This window comes from Cavia porcellus, unplaced genomic scaffold (assembly GCF_034190915.1).
Source record: "Cavia porcellus strain 051 isolate PalLab524CR breed Dunkin Hartley unplaced genomic scaffold, mCavPor4.1 scaffold_19, whole genome shotgun sequence".
Lineage (NCBI taxonomy): Eukaryota > Metazoa > Chordata > Mammalia > Rodentia > Caviidae > Cavia > Cavia porcellus.
In genome coordinates this window covers 54,742,454-54,762,967 of record NW_026947502.1, presented here as the reverse complement: position 1 = coordinate 54,762,967, position 20,514 = coordinate 54,742,454, and the positions used below count along the sequence as shown (strand labels likewise).

The 20,514-nt window shown below is 44.8% G+C and overlaps 1 protein-coding gene across 4 annotated transcripts in view; it reads right to left on the bottom strand.

Moving 5' to 3' along the window:
* Nucleotides 1-11,370: 11,370 nt before the first annotated feature.
* The window catches only part of Gsdmc (gasdermin C), a 61,102-nt gene continuing 51,958 nt past the window's right edge, over nt 11,371-20,514 (bottom strand). For all 4 annotated transcript variants that reach the window (XM_063231103.1, XM_063231100.1, XM_063231104.1 and 1 more), the window contains 10 exons: nt 19,752-19,920; nt 18,043-18,148; nt 16,035-16,079; nt 15,526-15,681; nt 15,115-15,144; nt 14,810-14,836; nt 13,867-14,006; nt 13,548-13,677; nt 13,029-13,102; nt 11,371-11,802 (listed from right to left, as the gene is read on the bottom strand). In XM_063231103.1, coding sequence (XP_063087173.1) covers nt 11,563-11,802; nt 13,029-13,102; nt 13,548-13,677; nt 13,867-14,006; nt 14,810-14,836; nt 15,115-15,144; nt 15,526-15,681; nt 16,035-16,079; nt 18,043-18,148; nt 19,752-19,920 — 1,117 coding nt within the window. In that variant the 3' untranslated portion in view covers nt 11,371-11,562. The remainder of the gene's footprint in view (nt 11,803-13,028; nt 13,103-13,547; nt 13,678-13,866; nt 14,007-14,809; nt 14,837-15,114; nt 15,145-15,525; nt 15,682-16,034; nt 16,080-18,042; nt 18,149-19,751; nt 19,921-20,514) is intronic.

The window sequence follows — 20,514 nt, the reverse complement described above, 5'->3', positions numbered from 1 at the left end:
GTATCAAGAATGTCACCAATTTTTGTGTTTCATTAGGATAAATGTTTCTGTTTAGTTTTTGACCTATGTTGGTTTTGGTTTAGTGGACAGTGAGACATATGAATCTAGACTCAGTCTTCTGCATGTAGAACCATTTATTAAAGAAGCTACCTTTCTCCCAGTGAGTCTTTAGAATGTCTATCAAAGATCAAGTAGTTAAGTGTACTTGGGTGGTTTCTGTGTCCTCTACTTTCCACTGTCCTTTTGTCTTGTTTTGTGCCACTACCATGCTATTTTTATCATAGTACCTTTGTAATAAAACTGTGATTATGATGCCCCCTGCTTTGCTCTTGTTACTCAAGGCTGCTTTAGGTATTCTGGGTCTATTCTGGCTCTGCATATATTTGAGCATTGTTCTCTCTACTTCTGTGAAGAATGCTATTGGGATTTTGATTGGAATTGCATTAAATCTGCAGATCTTTCATTTCGGTTCCTGTTGCATAGAATATTGTTTTCTGGGCTTTGAATTTTAACCTGTGAATTCTTTTTTGGTTAAATGTATTTCCTGTATACAGCAAAAAATTGCATTGCATTTCTCGATGCATTCTGCCAGCCTGTGTCTTTTCACTGGGGAATTGGGACCACTCACATTGAGGACTATTACTGAACTATATGTGATATTCCTTTCACTGTATTGTTCGTGGTTGATGATTTCCTCCCTCCCTGCCTCATGTATTGATTCTATTCTACTTTGTTGTTGGCTTCATTATCTCTTTCTTTCTTTCTTTTTTTTTTTTTTTTTTTTTTTTTTTTTTTTTTTTTTTTTTTTTTGGTCTTTTTTCTTTTTATCGGTACCAAGGATCCAACTCTTGACTGCCGGCTTGCAAGACAGGCGCTTATGCCGCTGAGCTAAATCCCCAGCCCCTACCTCTTTCTATGATATCCCTGAGAAATTCTTGGAGTGCTGATTTGATGGTTATGAGTTTCTCCAGGTGCTCTTTGTCTGGAAAGGCCTTATTTTCCCGTCCATTAATTTTGAAAGATAGTTTAGCAGGACACATTGTTGGGTTTAGAAGTTGTTTTTTGGGGGGCTCCGCATACTTCTTGTCAAAACTCCTGGTCTTTAAGGTTTTTGCTGAGAAGTCTGCTGCAGTTCTAATAGGCTTCCCTCTATAAGTGAATTTTTCCTTTTTCTAATAGCTTTGAAGACACTGTTTTTGTGTTACGCTTCTCAGATATAAATTATGTTGTGTCATGGGGAAATTCTGGTTATTGAAGGGCTATCTGTCTATCTCATCTGTGTATTAAATTCTTTTTGTGTATTTGGAAAGTTTTCTTCTGTTATTTCTCTAAGCACATTTTTGTGTCATCTATGTGCTCTTCTGATTTTTCACTAATTCCAGTTAATCTTAGATTAGTTTTCTTTGCATCATCCAACAGTTTGATCCCTCTTTCTTGTTCTCTTTTTAAGGTGTCTGTGAGTCACTGGTCACTGACATCAGCCTTATCATCACATTCTGGCACTCTGACCACGTTGGTCACTTCTGCCTACCTTACTATCGTACAGCTTTCAGTCCCCTGGATTTTTGCATGGTGCCTTTTCCTGGGTGCTAATTCTTGATAAAACATTCATTCACGTTCTGTATTGTTTTGCTTAGGTCATCTTGTTTTTAGTGAGTGCCTTTGATAAACTTGGCATTTGTTTATTGATCATTTTATTGTTAACAGATCATTTACTGTTGAGTTATGTCTTCTTAGAGAATGCTGTGCATCTTATTTATCTGTGTTGTTTTTTGGTCCCCGGTATTGAACTCACAAGCTCACACTTGCCAGGCAGATGCTGTACTGCTGAGCTGTATCCCTGACCCTGATCTCTTTTTTAACCTCTGCTTTGATCGTTTAGGATAACTCATCTGTGTAGCTTTGATTTTTCTCCTCTGTGATGCCTCAGGGATCAGCTTTTGGAGACGTGTGTTTTTTTGAAACATTTTTTTAAAACTTTGTCTGCTCATGGTCTCACTATTGTTCTCTTTTTGAGTGGAGGTTTGGGAGTGATTATGGAGGAAAGAGCTTGTGTTGGGTCTGGAGACTGATATTTTCAATGTCTGTTTCTCAGTGATGCACACTGAGCACGAATAAGTGTAGGCGATTTCCTTTGTCCATAGATCCATCCACTTCCATTGATGTGGGAAGAGAGAATGCAGAGTTTTCGACCTAGCACTCAGTTCTCTGGGAATGGATTTCAGCATGTTAGTGACACAGAAACATTCCAGATATTGACACACAGATAAAGCTAGTTAACAGCAGAAAGTTTGTGGCCCTGACAATAACAACTTAATCTCCAAAATTAGAGACAAACTAAATGACAAACTAAATGTTGGCGTACTAATAAGAACCAATAGTGTACCAGGCTCAACAATGTGAATGAGGTCAATAATCACAGTATGGGCACTAAAAGAAACCTAATATTGGCATGCAGTAAATATGTACGAAATGCAACCACTAGGTCTCCACTAACTATAGAAAGGAAATCAATAATTGTAGCATATCATCAACTAATTGTCTAAGATTTATAAAGCTCAATGGTTGCACTGGCAAAGACGGAGGGTGTGGGGAATGACAGAATGAAAGAAGAAAAATATAAAACAGTTGAGCAATGGAAGATGAGTATGAGGAAGGAAAAGTGAGATAAAGAATCTCATAAGGAGAAGAAGGAAAAGAATAGAGTTAGATAGAGGTAACAAAAAACGGAGATGAAACAAGAAAAAGGAGAACATAAAATAATAAAGTATTAACTTAATGGAAAAAAAAGAAAAGAAAAAAGGGAAAAGTCCAATCCTTAAAAAACCAATGAAAAATAAAAATATGACAACAAACAAGCTAAAAAGAAATGAGTACAAAGCTCCTCTGTGTTTCTGAACCAGTGATCTCTTTTTAGCTCCTTAGGTGTGCAGGGGTGGAATCCTGCAAGCCCTGATCTTCTCTGCGGCTTCAGGGCTGTGGCCTTGTGCAGCACCACTCCTGCCCTGCAGAGGCCGCTCTTTCAGCAGCTTGCAGCCCAGGGCGGCTGTTGATGCTGAGGCTCGTTGTGGGTCTCATTGATTTGGAGGGGAGCAGTGGACCCCTAACCTCCATCCCGCATGTGGGCGGCAGTGGGGTAGGGGTTCATTAAACCTGCCTGTCTTAATGCCAGCACTGTCAGACTCAGCCACTTTATTTATTTGTTTGTTTGTTTGTTTAGAGACAGAGTCCTGCTATGCATTCAGAATGGACTGGAATTCACTATACAGCCCAGGCTCGCCTCGAACTCATGGCAGTCATCCTGTCTAAGCCTCTCAAGTGCCGGAATTACAGGCATGTGCAAACACACTCAGCAGCCCAGCTCCCTCTAAAAGCCAGCCACACACTAAGCCTGGCTTCGTACTGCAGGGCTCTATGTCCTTCCTGGCCAGAGTTTGCACTTCTAGGGGGCCGATGGGGGTGTGTGGAGCCCACACTCTCTCCAGAGCTGTTGCTTGTGGTTCTTTCCCAGTCACTGTGGGATGCTAGCCCTGGAAACCCTGACATGGAGCTGTTTCGTAGTTGTTCTGTTGCTCGTCTTGTATAATTAATCTTTTTCCCGAAGCCCTTTTCAATATGGTACGTGCTGCTCTGGATTTCTTCTCCAGCTCTAGCCTGCTGGATGAGAGGAGTCTCTGTGGGATTAAACCCACGCTGTTTCTGTGGTTTGTGATAGCCGTGCACTTTCCTTCAGAGTGCTCCTGCTGGCCGATGAGGTGTTTTCTCCTGAGCTGCTGACCCTGGGGTATTATCTGATCTATGTGGACACAGGTTCCCCTCCCAGGAGGCGGAGTGAACTTTCCAGAGCGCGTTGTCATTTGCTCTGTGTTGTGCTTCCTTTTCCCATCTACTGGGCAGTTTCCAGCTGTCCTGTCAGCTCCCTCCAAATTCCCGAGGCTCTCTTTTGGTGTTTCTCTCCACCAAATTTTTGTTTACAAGGTGTTTATGCCCCTCTTCCCTGAGAGGCTGCGGTTTCCTCCTGATTGCTAGTGTGCAACTTTTCCTCTCCAAGTCACACTATGCTTTGTATTTACAGAGGCTTATTTTGTGGTAAGTTATGTTTGCAAATATTTACTCCATGTGTGAAACAATGAGCGCGGTGGGTGCACTTTTGTGCTTGCTCTGCAATCATTTATAACCACATCGTTCATGTCTGCTTAAGACATGAACAATATAATTTGTTTGGTTTTTGTTTTTTGAGACTGGGTCTTGCTAGGTATCTCAGGCTGGTGTTGAACTCACTGTGTAGCCCAAGCTGGCCTCAAATTCATGCCAACCCATCTGCCTCCATCTCTTCAGTGCTGAGATTACAGGTACATGTCAGAACACCTGGCATAATCGTGGACATTAGAGTAATATCTGGCAGAAAATTTTCACTCTATAGGTTTTCTTTTCACTTTGTTGATTTTTTAATGTGTTACACATTTTTAATTTGATATGACCCCACTTGTTATTCTTGGTACTATTTCCTAGGTAACAGTGTTCTGTTCAGAAAGTGTTTGCCTACACCTATGACTTCAAGAGTTTCACCCATTTTCTCTTCCAGCAGATTAAATATTTCTATTTTATCATTTGCTTCTTTGACCCATTTTGACTTGGTTAAGATTCAATCTTCCACATATTAATAGCTAAATTTTTCAACACTGTTTGGTAATGAGGCTGTCTTTCCTCTAGTTTATGTTTTTGGCCTTTTTGTCAAAGATCAAATAGTTGAAGGGTTTTTCAGCCCTTTCTGCCTCATCTATTCAGTTCCATTCATTTTCTGTCTGTTTTTGTGTCAGTGCCATAGTGTTTTTATTACTGTACCTTTGTGATATAACTTAAAAGTCCAGAACTGTGATGCTTCCTACTTTTCTTCTCTTACCCAAGACTGCTTTTGTTATTCTGGGTTTCTTCTAGTTCCATATGGATTTTAGTATTGTTTTCTCCAGTTCTGTGATGAATGCTGTTGGTATTTTGATTGGGATTATGTCAAATCTGTGTATTAATTTTGGAAGTATGCCTGTTTGGACTCTATCTGTTTTGTCTATCCAAGAACAAGCAATATCTATTCTCTGTGATTCTCTTTTGTGAAGTACTGTAGATTTTGTTATAAAAATCCTCCACTTTTTTATTAGGTTAATAGTTAAGTATATAATTTTTTTGTAGCTATTGTGTTTTATTTTTTTTTAAGAGAATAAAACCAAACAAAATAAAACAGAATAGGAAAACCAGTGCTCCCGAGATCCGGCTATGGTGGGACTTGGGCAGCTTATTCACCCGCCCTCTTGGTAGGTGCCTCCTGTGTGGGCCAGGAGGGGAACCATTGGCTCCCATGAGCCTACCAGCATGCAAGCTGAGAATCAACCCCCACCCCCTGCCCTCATAGCTACTGGAGATAGATGTCTCAGCATCTCTTGGGAGGATGACCATATGCAATATAGCAAATATGAGGGATTTCCTTCTATCTTCTACTTGAAGGCAAAGGTTGTTTCCACTGTTTTGTTTTGTTATGTTTCTTTTGCTCTATTCAATACTCTCAATTGGTTTTATAATGTTCTGTTTTTGGTTCGATTTCACTATACCTAATTGACTGGACAACTATTGTGAAGATAACGAGATATACTATAGTACCTGTTACTACCATCCCAGTATCCTACTGTGAAATTCTGTACCAATTTCACTGCGTTGTCTCGATTGGCTTTGTTCTGTCTTATTCTGTTATATTTTTACTACTTTCAAAATAAAATAAAATAAAATAAAACAGAGTAAAGCCAATAAAAACAAAACAGTGAGTGTGATACAGGACTTCAAAACAGGATAATAGGAAATCAACAATAGTTACCATAATGCTTCTTGCTACCTTCAAAATTGCTTCCTATACTATCAGACATTATAAAATCAGACAAAGCAGAACACAATACAACTAAAACTGATCATTGGAGCTAGACCCAAGCCTTTCCCTGTGAGTCAGTGCCATTCATGAACTGTGGGAGAGAGAACAAGGCCTCACCAAGAGCCAAGCATTCCCTGAAAACCAATACCAAGCACCGGCTGCCAGCAGCAGGACAGCTTAGCCTTAGTGCCTTCCAGCGCACGCACTGGCAAACAAGAAAAGCCACCAGCTCCCATAAGTGACCAGCTGATTCAGAGAAACACAGGCTGTGACGACAGCAATTGAGGTGAAATGCAATTTGATGCTTGTGGTGTCTGGTGTTTCACTGACCTTGCAGGTCAAGGGCCAGTGGTCTTGTCATCTATTCAGAGGACAACAGTATGCAGTGTGGCATCATACCCTTTTAAAGGTGGTAGCCAGTGTTAGTTTCCTATTGTCTTGTTTTGCAGTCCTGTATCATTTTTATTCTTTTGTTGGGTTGGGTTGGGTTTTGTTCTGATTTTTTTGTTTGTTTGATCTTGTTATATCTGATGGCAAGAATAGGTATTTTAAAGATAGCAAGATATGTTATGGTAGCCATTTTGCATTTACCATTGTCTCGTTTTGAAGTCCTCCATTACATTCATTGTTTTGTTTGTGCTGGTTCTATTCTGTTCTGTTCTGTCTGTTTTTCACCATGTCTGAAGGTACTTGCAGCTATTTTGAGGACATCAAGCAGCATTATAGGAACCTTTGTTGATTCCTTATTGTTTGGAAGTCCTGTGTCCCACTGATTTGTTTTGATTGGTTTTATTCTGTTTTATTTTCCTTAGCTTTATCCTCTTTAAAATAAAAAATAAAATAGAAAAAACCAAACAGAATATTGAAGAAAATAAAACAATAAAGTGGAATAAAACAGAGCAGTAAGGACCATAATAAATTTCAAAGTCAAGACAGAAGGAGATCCTCCATAGTTGCTATATTGCATATTGTTATCCTCTAAATAGATGTTCAGACTGTTTGTTTTAGGCCTGAAAAGTCAACCAAATCATATAAGAATTAAGTCATTTTTGTACCTCTTTTACTATCAACTTAGCCTATGATCCTCTGAATCAGCTGGTTGCTCATGGGAGGAGGGGTTTTCCTTGTCTCCCATGGGAAGGGAAAAATAGCTTCTTGTTTGTCTTCCTGGCCCTGCATGGCTGCCCCTGGTTAGTAGGAAGGGCAAATTCTCTTGCTGCTATTGTGAGTCGTATTTTTGTCCTAACTTATTTGTCAGTGAGTTCACTATAGTATACCAAACTGCTGTAAATTTTTGTGTGTTGATCTTTGGACCCAGCCATATTGCTGAGTTTGGTTTCTAATTTTTAGTGTGTTTGGGTGGGTGTGAGGAGGATTTTGTCTTCTGCAAATAATGATAATTTGACTTCTTCCTTTCTTGTACATATCCATTTTATTACTTATCTTCTCCTGGTTGCTCTAGCAAAGGTAAGCACTGAGCATCTAATGAATCTGTTGGAGGTACAGAGAGTTCTCCATGTGAAAGGTAAACACATCCATTCCTATGCCACACAAGTTAAGGTCAAGCCAGCCAAATTATCCAACCTGTGAATTTCCTGCACTCAGTTCTGCATCTCATGCTTTTTAAGATTTGATATATAGATTTAACGCAATCCTACCCAAAATACCAACACCAACCCCTACACATCTAGAGTAAACAATGCTAAAATTCACTTGAAACTGGAAGAGACCTAGAATGGCCAAAGCACTGCTAGCAGGAAGAGCAAAGCAGGCTGCATCATAACTAAGAGCTTCAAGTTATGATACAAAGTTAGAGTGACAAAAAAGGCAAAAACAGACGTGAAGATCAATGAAACAATCCCAGAGAGCCTCTTTAACAAATATGCTGGGAACTCAGACTATCCATGTGCCAAAAACTGAATCTAGGCCCACATCTCTAAACTTGTACTAAACTAAAATGAAAATGGACCAAAGATGTAAATGTTCAAACAGAAACACTAAACCTGCTTGAAAATAAGATAGGTAAAACTTTTGAGGCCAGGCATAGGCAAGGTCTCTCTGAAAAAAAGCCCAGTGCACAAGAAATAACATCAAGAATCACTACAGGCAATCAGAGCAAAATAAAGACTTCTGCAAAGCAAAATAAACAGTCAACATTGCAAAGAGACAACCTGTAGAATAAGAAGGTTTGCTAGCTATTCCTCAGAGGACTAATATTTAGAATAAATTAAGAACTCAAAAGCAATTAGGACTCAAAGTATAAAGGACCGAATTTTAAATTAGGCTACCAAGATTGTAATGGCAGACAGAAACACCGAAGCAACAGCCAGCACTGGAGGCGGATTTACATATGTAGACAGGCACTGATCAAGATCATTCCCAAAATATCAGACCCTGGTCTCTAGTGGGAGAAGCAAGTAGGGAGTACAGAGGCAGAACGGCTTCTCACCTGGGGGTTGTTTCTCACATGTGCATCACAGGAACCACCTGTTCCTAAGGAAAAAGTAAAAGAAACTATAACCGGAACTAATACCTGAAGTGTAACCAACTGAAGTGTACTGGGGTCGGGTGGAGTTTTCTGCTTCAAGATGAAGGGAGACTTCTCAGGAGAAGAAGTACAAATAACACATCAATACATGAAAAAAAAGTTCAACATTTTGATCATTGAAGAAATGCAAATTAAAATAACACTGAGATTTCATTTTACTCCTGAAACAATGGCTATCATCAAGAAACCAGATAATAAAAATTCATGAGGTTCTGAGGGAGAAGGATTTCTTCTGATTTGTTGGTGGGAATGTAAGCTAGGCCAAGTGCTGTGGAAATGAGGACCGAGATTCCACAAAAAACAAAAACTAGAAATCCACTTGATCCATATATTCGTGTTCACATTATCTTCCCAAAGGACCTAGGCATTGCATTCTAGCCAGGTTTATAGCAACACAATGCATACCAGCTACCTCTTGGAAACAGCTAATAGAGAAAGAAAATGCTAGATTTGTGCAGAATGTAATTCTAATAAGCCATACAAAAGTGAGAGGGGAGGAAGGAAGGGGGAAGTGAAAAAAATTAAGATGTGTTATGTGCATTACCAAAATCCCCGCAGGCATGTGATCCTCATACATGCAAACATGTGCTAATGAAAGTATTTTCAAAAATTAAAATAAAGGCAAGTTATTTGTTCAGCTTCTTCATCCTGAGAATGAGAACTTGTGTTACAGAAGGAATCAGTGCAGCCCAAAGCTCATCATGTTCCGGGCCTGCTAGTGAGTCTGTGCCTAGTTTCCTGGCCCACATTCTGCTTCCAATGAGTGTAGTGTTTCTGTTCACTCAAATTGGCCCAATTTGCCAAATTGTAAATAAGCTCACTTTTCCATTTGTGTGGGTTTTTCACATACTCTCAGAGCCAGAAAAATGAAGCTAGTATTGAAGAGGCCCAGATCCTCAGAAATAACAAGGCAAATGGCAAGTTCAAATAAAATAACAGAAATATTGTGATAAACCCTTTCATTTCTAATATGACGACATTTTTGAAAGTTAAGGGGAGGAGTCAAAACATTTTAAATTGAAAGACTTTAATAAATAACTCACAAAGAAGTGGACAGTTATCCAGTAGTGACACTATTTGCAAAGATACTCATCTTTAGTCACAGTCAGAGAAATGGAAATTAGGAGGAGTATAGTACAACGCTATATCTTAGGCAAAACTGAACACTGGCTGAGCCAGGAATGCCACTGGGGCTTTCATTCCTTGCTGGTGGGGACGGGTAATTAACAGGCTGAGCAGAGAGACCTGGTAATGTCTGACAAACACACATGTATAAAACCTGGACAGAGAAACGTCACTTCTGAGAATGTCCTGAACATAAATATCCAACAACAGAAAGTGCATGTGCACAGGATTAGGAAAGCACTAGTTGTATGTGGAAATGATGCAAATTCACATCAATGTTCCAGAGTAAATTGGGTGAACAAACTAAGGTTCCTTACAACCAGTAAAGGACACCTGAAATCTACATAAAAGGTGATTTTCAAGATATGGATATGAAATTTTTTCTAGGGAATAGAAAAAAATAAAAGATTATACATAGATATTCCCTTCAAGAAAGGAAAATGAAAAATATAAATTGTTGGCTTATTCTTGATACATGAAACACTGGAAAGAAAACCAGAAATCAATGAAATTAGTAAGCTACAAAAGTTTTGGGAAATGGGGTGAAAGACATAGAGAGAAACTGGCACTCTGCTGAGGAACATCTTTCTATATTATATTGACTCTGGGAATGATGGTAAAGACTACATATTTGAAAAATGAAATTTATTCAAAAAAGATAGGTACAAAAGAAAGACTGAAATTAATGTAACAATAAACAGATGAAGCGTGCTGAGTTTCAAATGAATAAACCAAGCCAATGGAAGGAAGAAAATAAAAAAACCTTAGTGGGCTAGGGATTTAGCTCAGCAGCATAAGTGCCTGCCTTGCAAGTGTGCAGTTGTCAGTTTGATCCCTGGTAGCGATAAAAAAAAAAAAAAAAACATTAAAAAAAACCTTAGTGATCTAAATGATGTTGAATATAGCACTATAGTTTTAAAATTTAAATAAGCCAAAATGAACTATGAATAAATGGTAAAATCGTCTTTAAAATTGTGCTTTGCGGTAGAATCTAGCAGTCCTGGAAATATCTGGAGTCTTTAATAAAGCTGAGAAAATGGTAAACATATTGGCAGTGTGGGGAAGAAGAGAAGTAGGCTGTGTGGACTGTGAGAGGAGAGAAGAATCCAGGGAGGACTCGGAATAGAGGTACTGTACAAACCCATGGTTTCCATGACATCTCTGGCCAGGTATCCCCGGGAACAAATGGAACTAGAAATTTGTGTCCAGGAGCTCTTGGATGCTCCCTGTGAAGCAATGATTTCAAGGAAATAAGGAACCTGGGAGCAGGCAGAGGCAGCTGAGCCACGATGTCTTGGAACCAAGACCTCAGGAGATTCCTGGGGTTTGAGGGGCTTGAATGGCCCTTCAGAGCTTCGACCCCTAAGACTAGGGTTGGTGTTTTTACGGACACGTGCATTGATCCTTCTTACATAGTCACTGACTGAGGATAAAGGTAAATCATGAACTTATGAAAGATGACCTGCTTCCCTCCTGGTAACTCCCCACGAGAGATCCAGGTAAGGGCAGGAAGCTGCACACATTTGAGTGCAGCGGGGAGAATGCAGCCGGCACAGCACGATATCTCTGGTGCTTGGTGTCACCATCAGTTACACTGTTTTAGCTGCACGGGAGGGAGAAATGCCCAACAAATCAGTGTAGGTGTTGGTGTATCTGTGGATAAATGATGTATAGGCCAGCAGAGTGAGGGGAACAGACACACCCCAAATGGCACTGGCATCAACAATTAGGCCTGTGCCCGAGCCAGAATTTAAAATAAGGACATAAAAGGGAGCTTTGCCCCTTTGAGGTGTTTAAAAGATTTATTAATCCTTGTCAGCACCCTAGAGCACTCCCTCCAGTCTCCCCCAGTCCCTGTCTCTACACACCATGGGGAGCAAAGAGGCTTGGAGCAGGCTCCCAGCCTGCTGAGGGTTCCCAGAGCCTGGGCTGGGGTGGGCCAGGCCTCCCAGGACTGATGGCCTCCAGGGAGAACTCAGGCCTCAGCCAGCTTCAGCAGCACTGACAGGGCCACATAGAGGGCAGACAAGGGCTTCTTGGCTCCCAGGTGCCAGGTTGACCGGCGGCTCTCCAGCGCCATCTTGAGGTCACACTCCACCAGCAGGGCATAGGTGAGCTGCAAGTCCTCTCCCTGGAGTGGGGCAAGGAGCTCTGCTTGGAGGGTGAAGGGGATGTGCCAGGGGTACTTGAAGTTTGGCTCTAGGATGCTCCTCACCTGGAAGAAGGATCAGATGGCACAGATCAACCTTTGGAAGTGGGGAGAGAAACCCTCTGTGTCCACATCCAGGGACCACTGAGGACAGCAGAAGAGGCAAGGGCTTTGGGGCCAGGTGCTGGTGTGAGCAGGGCATAAAAAATCCCTGTGCATTGGCTCCTCAGCTACAGAACAGTGGTATTCAGCCTGCCTCCTAGGATAAAAATGTCAGGGGGCAGTAACGTGTGCATAGGTATCTCTATGTGCCTAAACACATATGTATCTATAGGTCCATATCAGGGGAGAAAACACATTTTAAATTTTTTGGTTTTTTTTTTTTTTTGTACTGAGGATCAAACTCAGGACCTTGCACTTGTCAGGCAGGCGCTTTTACCTCTGAGCTAAATTCCGGCCAACATTTCAATTTTTTAAATGTACAAGACACACTGCCATTAATCCCATTCAGATATTCCACTTGTTTCGAACACATTGGCCCAACCATTCCTGCCGGTTGTAAAGGTTACCTTTCCTTAGTATCTTTATTGAGCTATTGTGGTTGCCTCCATATCCTGAATAGATTCAAACTGTTTATCTTCATGGTCATTTTGACTTTGGGGAAGGACCAGAGGCTGCAGAGCACTAGATCCAAGAAATAAAGGGCAAGGGGCCCACTGTCATGACAGGACATGTCCGTCTTCTCATGGAATGGCCCCTGGCTGTAGCACACCCTGGACTATGATCACACCTCACAAGACGCTCAAGAGAGAGGACTTCCAGAACCTGCTCACAAAGCGGTAAAGGTGACGGGATCAGTGTGTCCCCACTGGGGTGGGTCTTTGGCAGCAGAGTGTAATAAGAGACAATGTATCTCTTACTGTAATAACTTTTCAATTTAATAGTCAACACTTCTTTTGCTGATACCACCTATGTGAAGACAGAGAACAATTTGCAAATGGAAACGCTGAAATAATGTCAGAATGTATGCTACATCCTCTAGGCTTTCAAAGACCTGGCCCTCTAGACCGGTTGGGACCAACTGTGGGTGGGTCCATGATAACACAGGCACTCCTGAGGTGGACTGAGGCTAAGGAGGCAGCTCTCCTGAGGGGCACTGCAGGCAGGATGTCCCAAGACCTTACTGGGGTCGCATCTACCCTCCCAGAAAACCTCCCAACCGATCTGAAAAGCACATTCCTCCAGGTTCCCTGGCCCTCTCCCAAGAGTGCTAGAGCCTCAGGACATCTCACCAGCTCTCGCTGCGGAAGCAGAATCCTCTTCTCCACAGATTGCACCAGTAGGAGCAGCTGGTGATCACTCAGCACTGGGGACAGAGACATGATGCAGAAGAAAAGTAACAGAGTCTAGTCATCCTTCTCACCAGGAAGGAGACCCAGTGACAGGGGATGCTGAGGCGGAGGGGTAATTCCTGTTACTTTTGCGGGTAAAGCGCCTGCCCTCTGAGCTCCTTCTCCCTGGAGATGATCTCCAGGGTGCTGAGAACCGAGGTCCCAAGGGGGGATTCTCGGGCTGGAATCATCTGACTCGTGGATGCTTTAGGATTGGTGGCCACTGGCTCTCTGCGCTTGGAGCTCAGGCTGTGTCACATGAGGAGCTGTCACCCTGAGCTTTCCTGACCTTAGAGGGAAAGGGGACCTGAGAAGCATCCTAACTGCAGGCCTGAGGAGAGCTGTTGTCTAAGGCTGCCATGGAGGAGCCCTGGGATGCACCATGAGGACCCGCCCACACCTCCCTCTAATCACTCTTACCCATTAAGACTTCCAGGAGGTAAACAGTGAGGTGCTCTAGGTCAACCCAGCGAGGGCTTGCTTCCTGTCGGAGCTCCTGTAGGAGCCTGCCACCAGGCCCTTCCAGATGGCCCAGGTTTTCCATTTCCAACTGCAGGAGACGGGTGGTCTTGTTCACAACAGTTGTACCCTGATTTTCATGTGGGGACAGCCCTCCTGGTACTTCCCACGTCCTGGACATTTCCTCCTCTCTCTTCCTTATGCTATACAGGAACCAGTTTCTAAACATCCCCCCGCTGCCACACAGCAAGATCCACTAGGGTGGGGAGGGGACCCTCACCTTATCCAACAGGTCCTTAAGTGCCTCTCTGTCCCCCAGCATGGACAGGATACTGTGGAGTATGACGGCCCTTTGGTCCTTTGAGACCTGGGCCAGTGCCTCCACATTTCCAGACACCTCGTCTTGGAGGAAAGGGAAATCTGTTCTCAGAAAATGAGCACATGAAATCCTACAGTTAGCACAGTCCTGATATCCTATAACCTCCCCGCTTGCCTAGAGCCAAGCTCCTTTGTGTCTCTCAGAACTTCATCCAAGTCTTCTTCTCACACGGCTGAGGCTCTCGCACTAGAGTGTCCTTAGAGTCTAGAAAGGCGGACAGTCTCAGTGCTCTGGAAGTAGAGCATAGAATCGCAGGGATGGCCACAATGATTCTGACCCTGATGGTGGAAGAAATCGACCAAAATTTCATTCTGGGAAAGGCAGGAGCACTATGAAACCTAGTCCTCAGCTCACCATGTGAAGATCCTCAGAGCTCTGGGGTCCATTTCCACACATGCTCACAGGGGCCACAGTGAAGACCAAATAAAACTATGTTTGCACAGTGCCTGGCACAGAGGAGCCTGGCTTATTATCTCACAGCTGCACCAGCATAGTCAATGCCTGAAGAATTACAGAAGCTGAAATATGGAATGCTCCCAGGAGGCTTCAGGCAGCATCAGGCGATGCACTGAGAAGGGGATAATAGTAAAGAGCATGCCTGAAGCACTGGCCATCTCTCCACGCTGGATTAGTTGACATAACTCAGGCCCTACAGTAAGAGTGCTGCTCTGGGAGGCCTCACAGGTGTTCACTGCGAGCTTGCATGAGTAAAGACTTGGAACCAGCATGTCCACTGGGAAGCGGAGCCCACTCTCCTTATCCAAACAGAGACTTCCAATATCAACATTCGACCTTCTGTTTCCCACCCAGAGGCCCAGATCCCTCCCTCTTAATACACACTCACCTTGCCCAAAGGGTTCCTCTAGTCTTCCTGGAAAGAGAATCAGAAAATTACCTTCCTCATCCCAAACTGACCTTGGGACCCACTCTGCTGGGTCTGCCCTCCTCCTGGGCCCCTTCCTCTGCTGTTGGCCTCTGGCCACCCCCATGCTCGCCCCTCCCTCTTCAGCACTGGGCTCCCTGGCCTCAGGCTCCTCAGGACCCAGAGACCAGGTCCAGAACAGTGCAGCCAGGCCAGGGCAAGAGGAGCTTCTGGCTCAATGTGTGCAGGAGGAGTCCGAACCCCCAGCCCAGCTGTCACTCACTCACCAAGTGGAAGGATGAGGCTCAAATCCAGCTCTAGAAAGAGAAAATAAAAGCCCCACCCAAGTGTTAATCTCAGAGACTCTGCTTCTGCTTTCTTCTCCCCCCCCCCATCCCTCTCCTATGCCTCCCTAAGGCCATGGAGTCCCACTGCTGAACAGTAGGGGATGGCAGCAAAGCCTGGGGAGGGTTCCCCAGGTGCAGACTGAAGGATGCAGCTCTGGTCTCTGTGTCTCCCCCGAAGCATTTCAGCTGGGCCATGAGAGGGGGAGGAGGCTCTGGGTGGTGGGAAATGTGTGCCCAGACAGGGAGAGATGCTGCCCACACTGCCCCCCAGACGGGCAGAGCAGCAGAAATGGTACACAGGAGCCCCTGCAGTGCTCTTTCTCCTTGGAAGGGGTTACCCCACCCACATACCTCCCGTGGGTTCCTGCTCACTGTGGAGTTCTGTCCACTGCTTGGGTGTTTCTCTTACAAACAAACTTTCCGAAGACTTCCTGGTTGTGCCAGCACAATATACCACATTTCCAGGATTTATTGGAGCAGAATGCATGATTATCATTTGTGGTTTCTCTGGAAAGAGAAAGGGCAGAGTGCACTCCTGAGACCTGGACTCTCTCCTGATCCTCCTCTTCCCATTTTTCCCTATTCCACTCACAGTTCCAGCTCTCCCCACTTTCTTCAGTCTCCGCTATTCAGTAGAGAAATTTCCCTACTGATGACTCCCCTATCAAACTGAACTTGTCCCAGGGCTTAAAGTACATAAGCTGCTTTCCCTGTGGCCCTTGGGGTCTATAGTTGGGCTGAAGAAGAGGCCAGCAACAGGGGATGAGACACTGGCATGGAAAGGAGTCCCAGGGCTCCTCCGAGGAAAAGCTGCTGGGGCATCCAAAGGCCTCAGGACTCAGCAGGGCCCTTGGTCTCACCTTGCTGAAAGGTCTTCTGTTTCTTGTCATCGATCACAAGGATACCTGGATGGGACAGGAACCCAATTAGCATAGCTGTAGCTACCCTGCCTCTCAATGCCATGCCTGCACCTCCAGCTTAGCACACTCTGCCTCCACAGAGCAATGGCCCTGGGTCTAAGGAGTTGGATCCTGGGCAGGTTCCCCTGAGGTCTCCATTTTAAATCAGCATTGGGGACCACGATGTCCTCCAACACTAAAGAGGTAAAAGACATGGGCTGCCTCCCACCTAGTCTGCTAGAATCCTCTCCTGCTCAACTTTCCTTAGCATTATGATGGCTGCCTACCAACTCCCAGTCTGGCACCCTTTGAGACAGAGAGGTTTCCTCTAAGAACGTGCTGAGGTCTTAAAGTCCTCTAACACCAGGTTAATTGCCTGGCACAGGAAAAGAGCCTGTGAACAAGACAAAGAAGTTCCCAGGGCTTGGCAGGTGTGAACTGAGTGAACTGGGACAGGCTGATCTCCAGAGAGGGCCTGCATGTGGCACTGTGACCACCACGGAGGGAAGGGGTTCCCTCTGCCCACACAGTGCAGGTTTGACTGAAGGGACTTGTGCAGTGTGCTTGACTTTGGAGAAGGAATTCAATCTTCATGTAAAGCAAGGGAAATACCACGCAGAGCCGCTTAATACTGCACCGTAGCTCTGTCCAGAAACTGGAGAAACGTGGGCTGGCTCTGAGTGTGTGCTTTCTCTGTGTAAAATGTGGTAGCCCTCATCTCTTGGGGACAGAAGCAATGACACAGATCCCAGAATGCAGCCTCTCCAGATCACCAACACCCATCCTGGCCCGTCCCCTTCCATCTCTACGCCCAGTCCTCCCCTGTCCCTCCAGGCCAGGCTCCTCTCTGCTTCCCTGGAGCAGCTCCTTTTGGGTCCACACTGTGCCCTGTGCTCTCCCTGTCTTCCCACCTCAGCCAGTGCAGCTCATCCTCCAGGGAATAGGGACATGGTTCTCCACATTGCATGATCTCTGGGGTCTCCTCAAACCATACCAGTTACTTTTGGCTTCCAAGTTGTTCCCATTTGTGAAAGTGGGCTCCTTCTCATCTCCTCCCGAGTTAAAACCACCTGGCCGTTCACCGTGGTCTTTACCAGCACTGCCACCTTCTCAGGCCCTGGGCAGCTGTCTGTGACCTTCCTCCCTTTTCCCCTTCTGAGCCCCAGTGGAGATCTGACTGCCTGCAGCCGGCTTCCATGGGAAGCCAGAGTCCACTGCCTGCACTAGATCAACGTCCAGTCTCCCTGGACCCTTTGCCACTGAGGCTCACTGGTACCCTCCCTTGACCAGAATTTGCAGGAGGTCACTGCAGAGGGTAAAGCATGTACCTGAAAGAGGGAGAGTGCCCCATCCACCCCTCTAAAAGGTGCCCAGGCCCAGCTGAATGGGCTGGTGCAGCTGGGACTCAGTGTCAGGCAGGAGGGACCCCCGACTCAGTGGCCAGCTCTCATCACACACAGAGATCAGCATAGGTGGGGTCAGGACCCTGGGATGGGGGAATGTGTGCATCTGGGGCAGGGAAAGGGCAGATGTAGAGAAAAAGCCTGAGTTGTGTAGTTGGGACACTTGGTCTGCTGATTTTTTTGTTTGTGCCATTGCTATCTTCTGGGGTGTCAGTGTGACTTTATGGGTTCCCTGCTGGGGCTTTGAGCTCCTCCTGCTGAGTGCCTGAGACAGGAGGACATTGAGTGCCTGGAGGTAGCTGAGATGTGGGCCAGACTTTGCCTGGTGCTGAGGACATCACCAAGCAGGCACCCCAATGGCTACCCTCCCATGTAGGGTCAGAGTCCTCGTCTCCACAGCAGCATTTCAGCGGGGCCCTGTGAGGAGATGGCTGTGCATGGTGGGACATCTGTGCTTCCCAGATGTAGAGAACTGGGCAGGGAGGACAGCAGAGGCTGCACACAGTGGCCTCATCCTGCTCTGGCTCCCGCAGCAGAAGGGACCCCCGCTCTCAGGTGCTGCTCACTGCAGTGTTTGTCCTTGATGACCAGCTTCTTCATCCTGTAGGCCATCACCATGCCACGATGGACGGTCATTTTGGTCGCACTCCGACCTTGGTACTGGCCTCCACCCTGGAAAGAGAACACAGGTCTCAGCTCTTTTGAAACACCACTAGTCCCATGTCTATCACAGTGATGTGTGTACACAATTTGAAGCTTGAATACGTCTGGGAGACCCATGGAAAAAACACTGGCGGTGCCCTCCCTTCCCCTACCTGCCTCCTCCTTAGTTCCAGGTTTGCTCTTTTTCTTCCTGTCATGCAGTATTTACCAGTATTTAAATGTCTCCATTGTGGCATTGCACTGTTTGCATTTTAGCCAATTAAGTTCCTCTTTTTCAGGAGTCAGATCTCATTTTCCCACCCCTCCCTCATGGCCCCCACTTCCCCCTCCCCCACGCCCAGCCTCCTGAAAATTCAGACCCAAGGTCTGTGCGCATGCACCACTGTCTGTGGTGGGGCCGTGGCTACTCTTCTTTGCAGGTCTTGCCTTTACCACTTAAGGTGACACTCAGTCCTCTTCTGTCACTTCATGCATTCTCTCTGGGGAGATGCGGACCTGGGCTTTAGGACCTTGTATACCTGAAGACAGCTTTGACTCCCTTTTGACTGGTACTTTGACTGGACAAAGAATTCTAGGCTGAAGTTACTTGGAATAAGACAGTTTTTTCTCTTTCTTTTTAGAAGCACGTAAACGTTATTTTTGAGGTAAGCCTTCCAGAACTTGCTACTTAAGTACTGTGGTGTGGATCTAGATACTTAGTGAACTTGGATCCCACAACCTGGGTGGAGCCTGGGCTCACTCATGTCTAATTCACCAAGTGTGGGAACATTGATATGTATCTGAGGTTGTCGTTTATTTTTGAAGTACTAGACAGGGGACCAATAACTCAGATATATGGTGTGGAAAAAGACAGAAGCATCCAACCCACACAGTCTGAGTAAATAGTTGTTCAATCAATTTGCTTATATTCACTCAAACATTGTATCTGGTTATTGTGAGTGAAGTATGCAAGCTGTGTGTGCAGGAAAGCACCGATTTCTCACTGCTTAGAGCATTTCCTAGGAGGCTGTCACAGAATTAAAGTCACTACAGTGACTGAAGTTTGGTGTTACCGCTCTCTTCTTTCCTCCAACCAGGAAACCAGATGTGAGCCTGGTACCAAATGGTCACATTAGATATTTGAGGGTATGTTATTTACACCCAGAATAAAATCAAACACCAAAACAAGATGTGACAGCTCACATCTGTGATTCCAACACTCTGGGTGGCTGAGGCAGGTGGGCAACAAATTCTTCTCAGCCAAGGCAACTTGTCAATTTAGCAAGGAGCTGACTCAGAATTAAAAATAATTAGGGGCTGAGTATGTAGCTCAATGTGATGGCCCCAGGTTCAATACCCAAAGTTACAAAAATAAAATAAATAAACAGAATAATTAAATCTATTTCTCATTTTACCAATGCTGAGCAGTTCTATACATAAGCCTTCTTCATGAGGATTTTAGAATATGGCCCCTGCTAGAGGGCAGGACCTCATGAACCTTGACCTCAGGAAATAATGAGGGAACACCTGTCACCTCCCTCCTCTCCAGAGCAGGTTCTGAATAGGCTCCAGGGCCCTTGGTAAATATTAAGCTGCCCAGGCTGGCTCCTTCCTTGGTGACCCCATTCCATACCTTGATAAAAGTAAACTGAGGGGAAGACAACATCCCTGAAATAGTCACACTGCCGTTGTCATACAGGATACTATCTTTGGTCAGTTCAACAGCTTCTGTCACCACATACAGGTTGTCCCCTCTCCTTCGGCACTCTCTCAAAAACGAGGGCTCTGGGTCCAACAGTTTCCTGAGGTACATGAAGAGCAAAGGTTCAGAGTGGGCATGTGATGTCCTTGGGCATGTGCCGGGTTACGCTTCTCATGACCTGGAAGGGGGTGCAGAGCCTTTGACACGGGAGCCCTGGGGGTGGGGACAGCTGGGTCCTTATATCAAGGTGCCTAGGGCAAAGACCATCTTTGCTAGGTAGCACGGATGTGACCCCACTTTCGACAGGCAGTACAAGATCCAGGGATTTAGCTCCACAGCAAAAATGCCTGCTTGGCAAGCACAAGGTCCAGAGTTTGATTCCTGGTACACTTAAAAGAAAATCTAATAGTAGCATAGGTGTGAGACTATTTGTCCTGAATGGTTGAGGCCACCTACATTTTACTAAATTACATTGGTCCCAGTAAAGGACAATTTGTGTATTTCACACCCTAGGACATCTCAAAGGGCAGAAGTAGATGGGTCCAGATGATTAAGAAGAGTTTGGACAAGGCTCTATTTTCAAAGTTCAGCACCCACACCAACATTTCTGAAATAAATCAGATGCACAAGCTTACATGTGTTACATGGTTACCTTTATATAGTAAGCCTTGAATTTAAATAAGGACAAAATAAA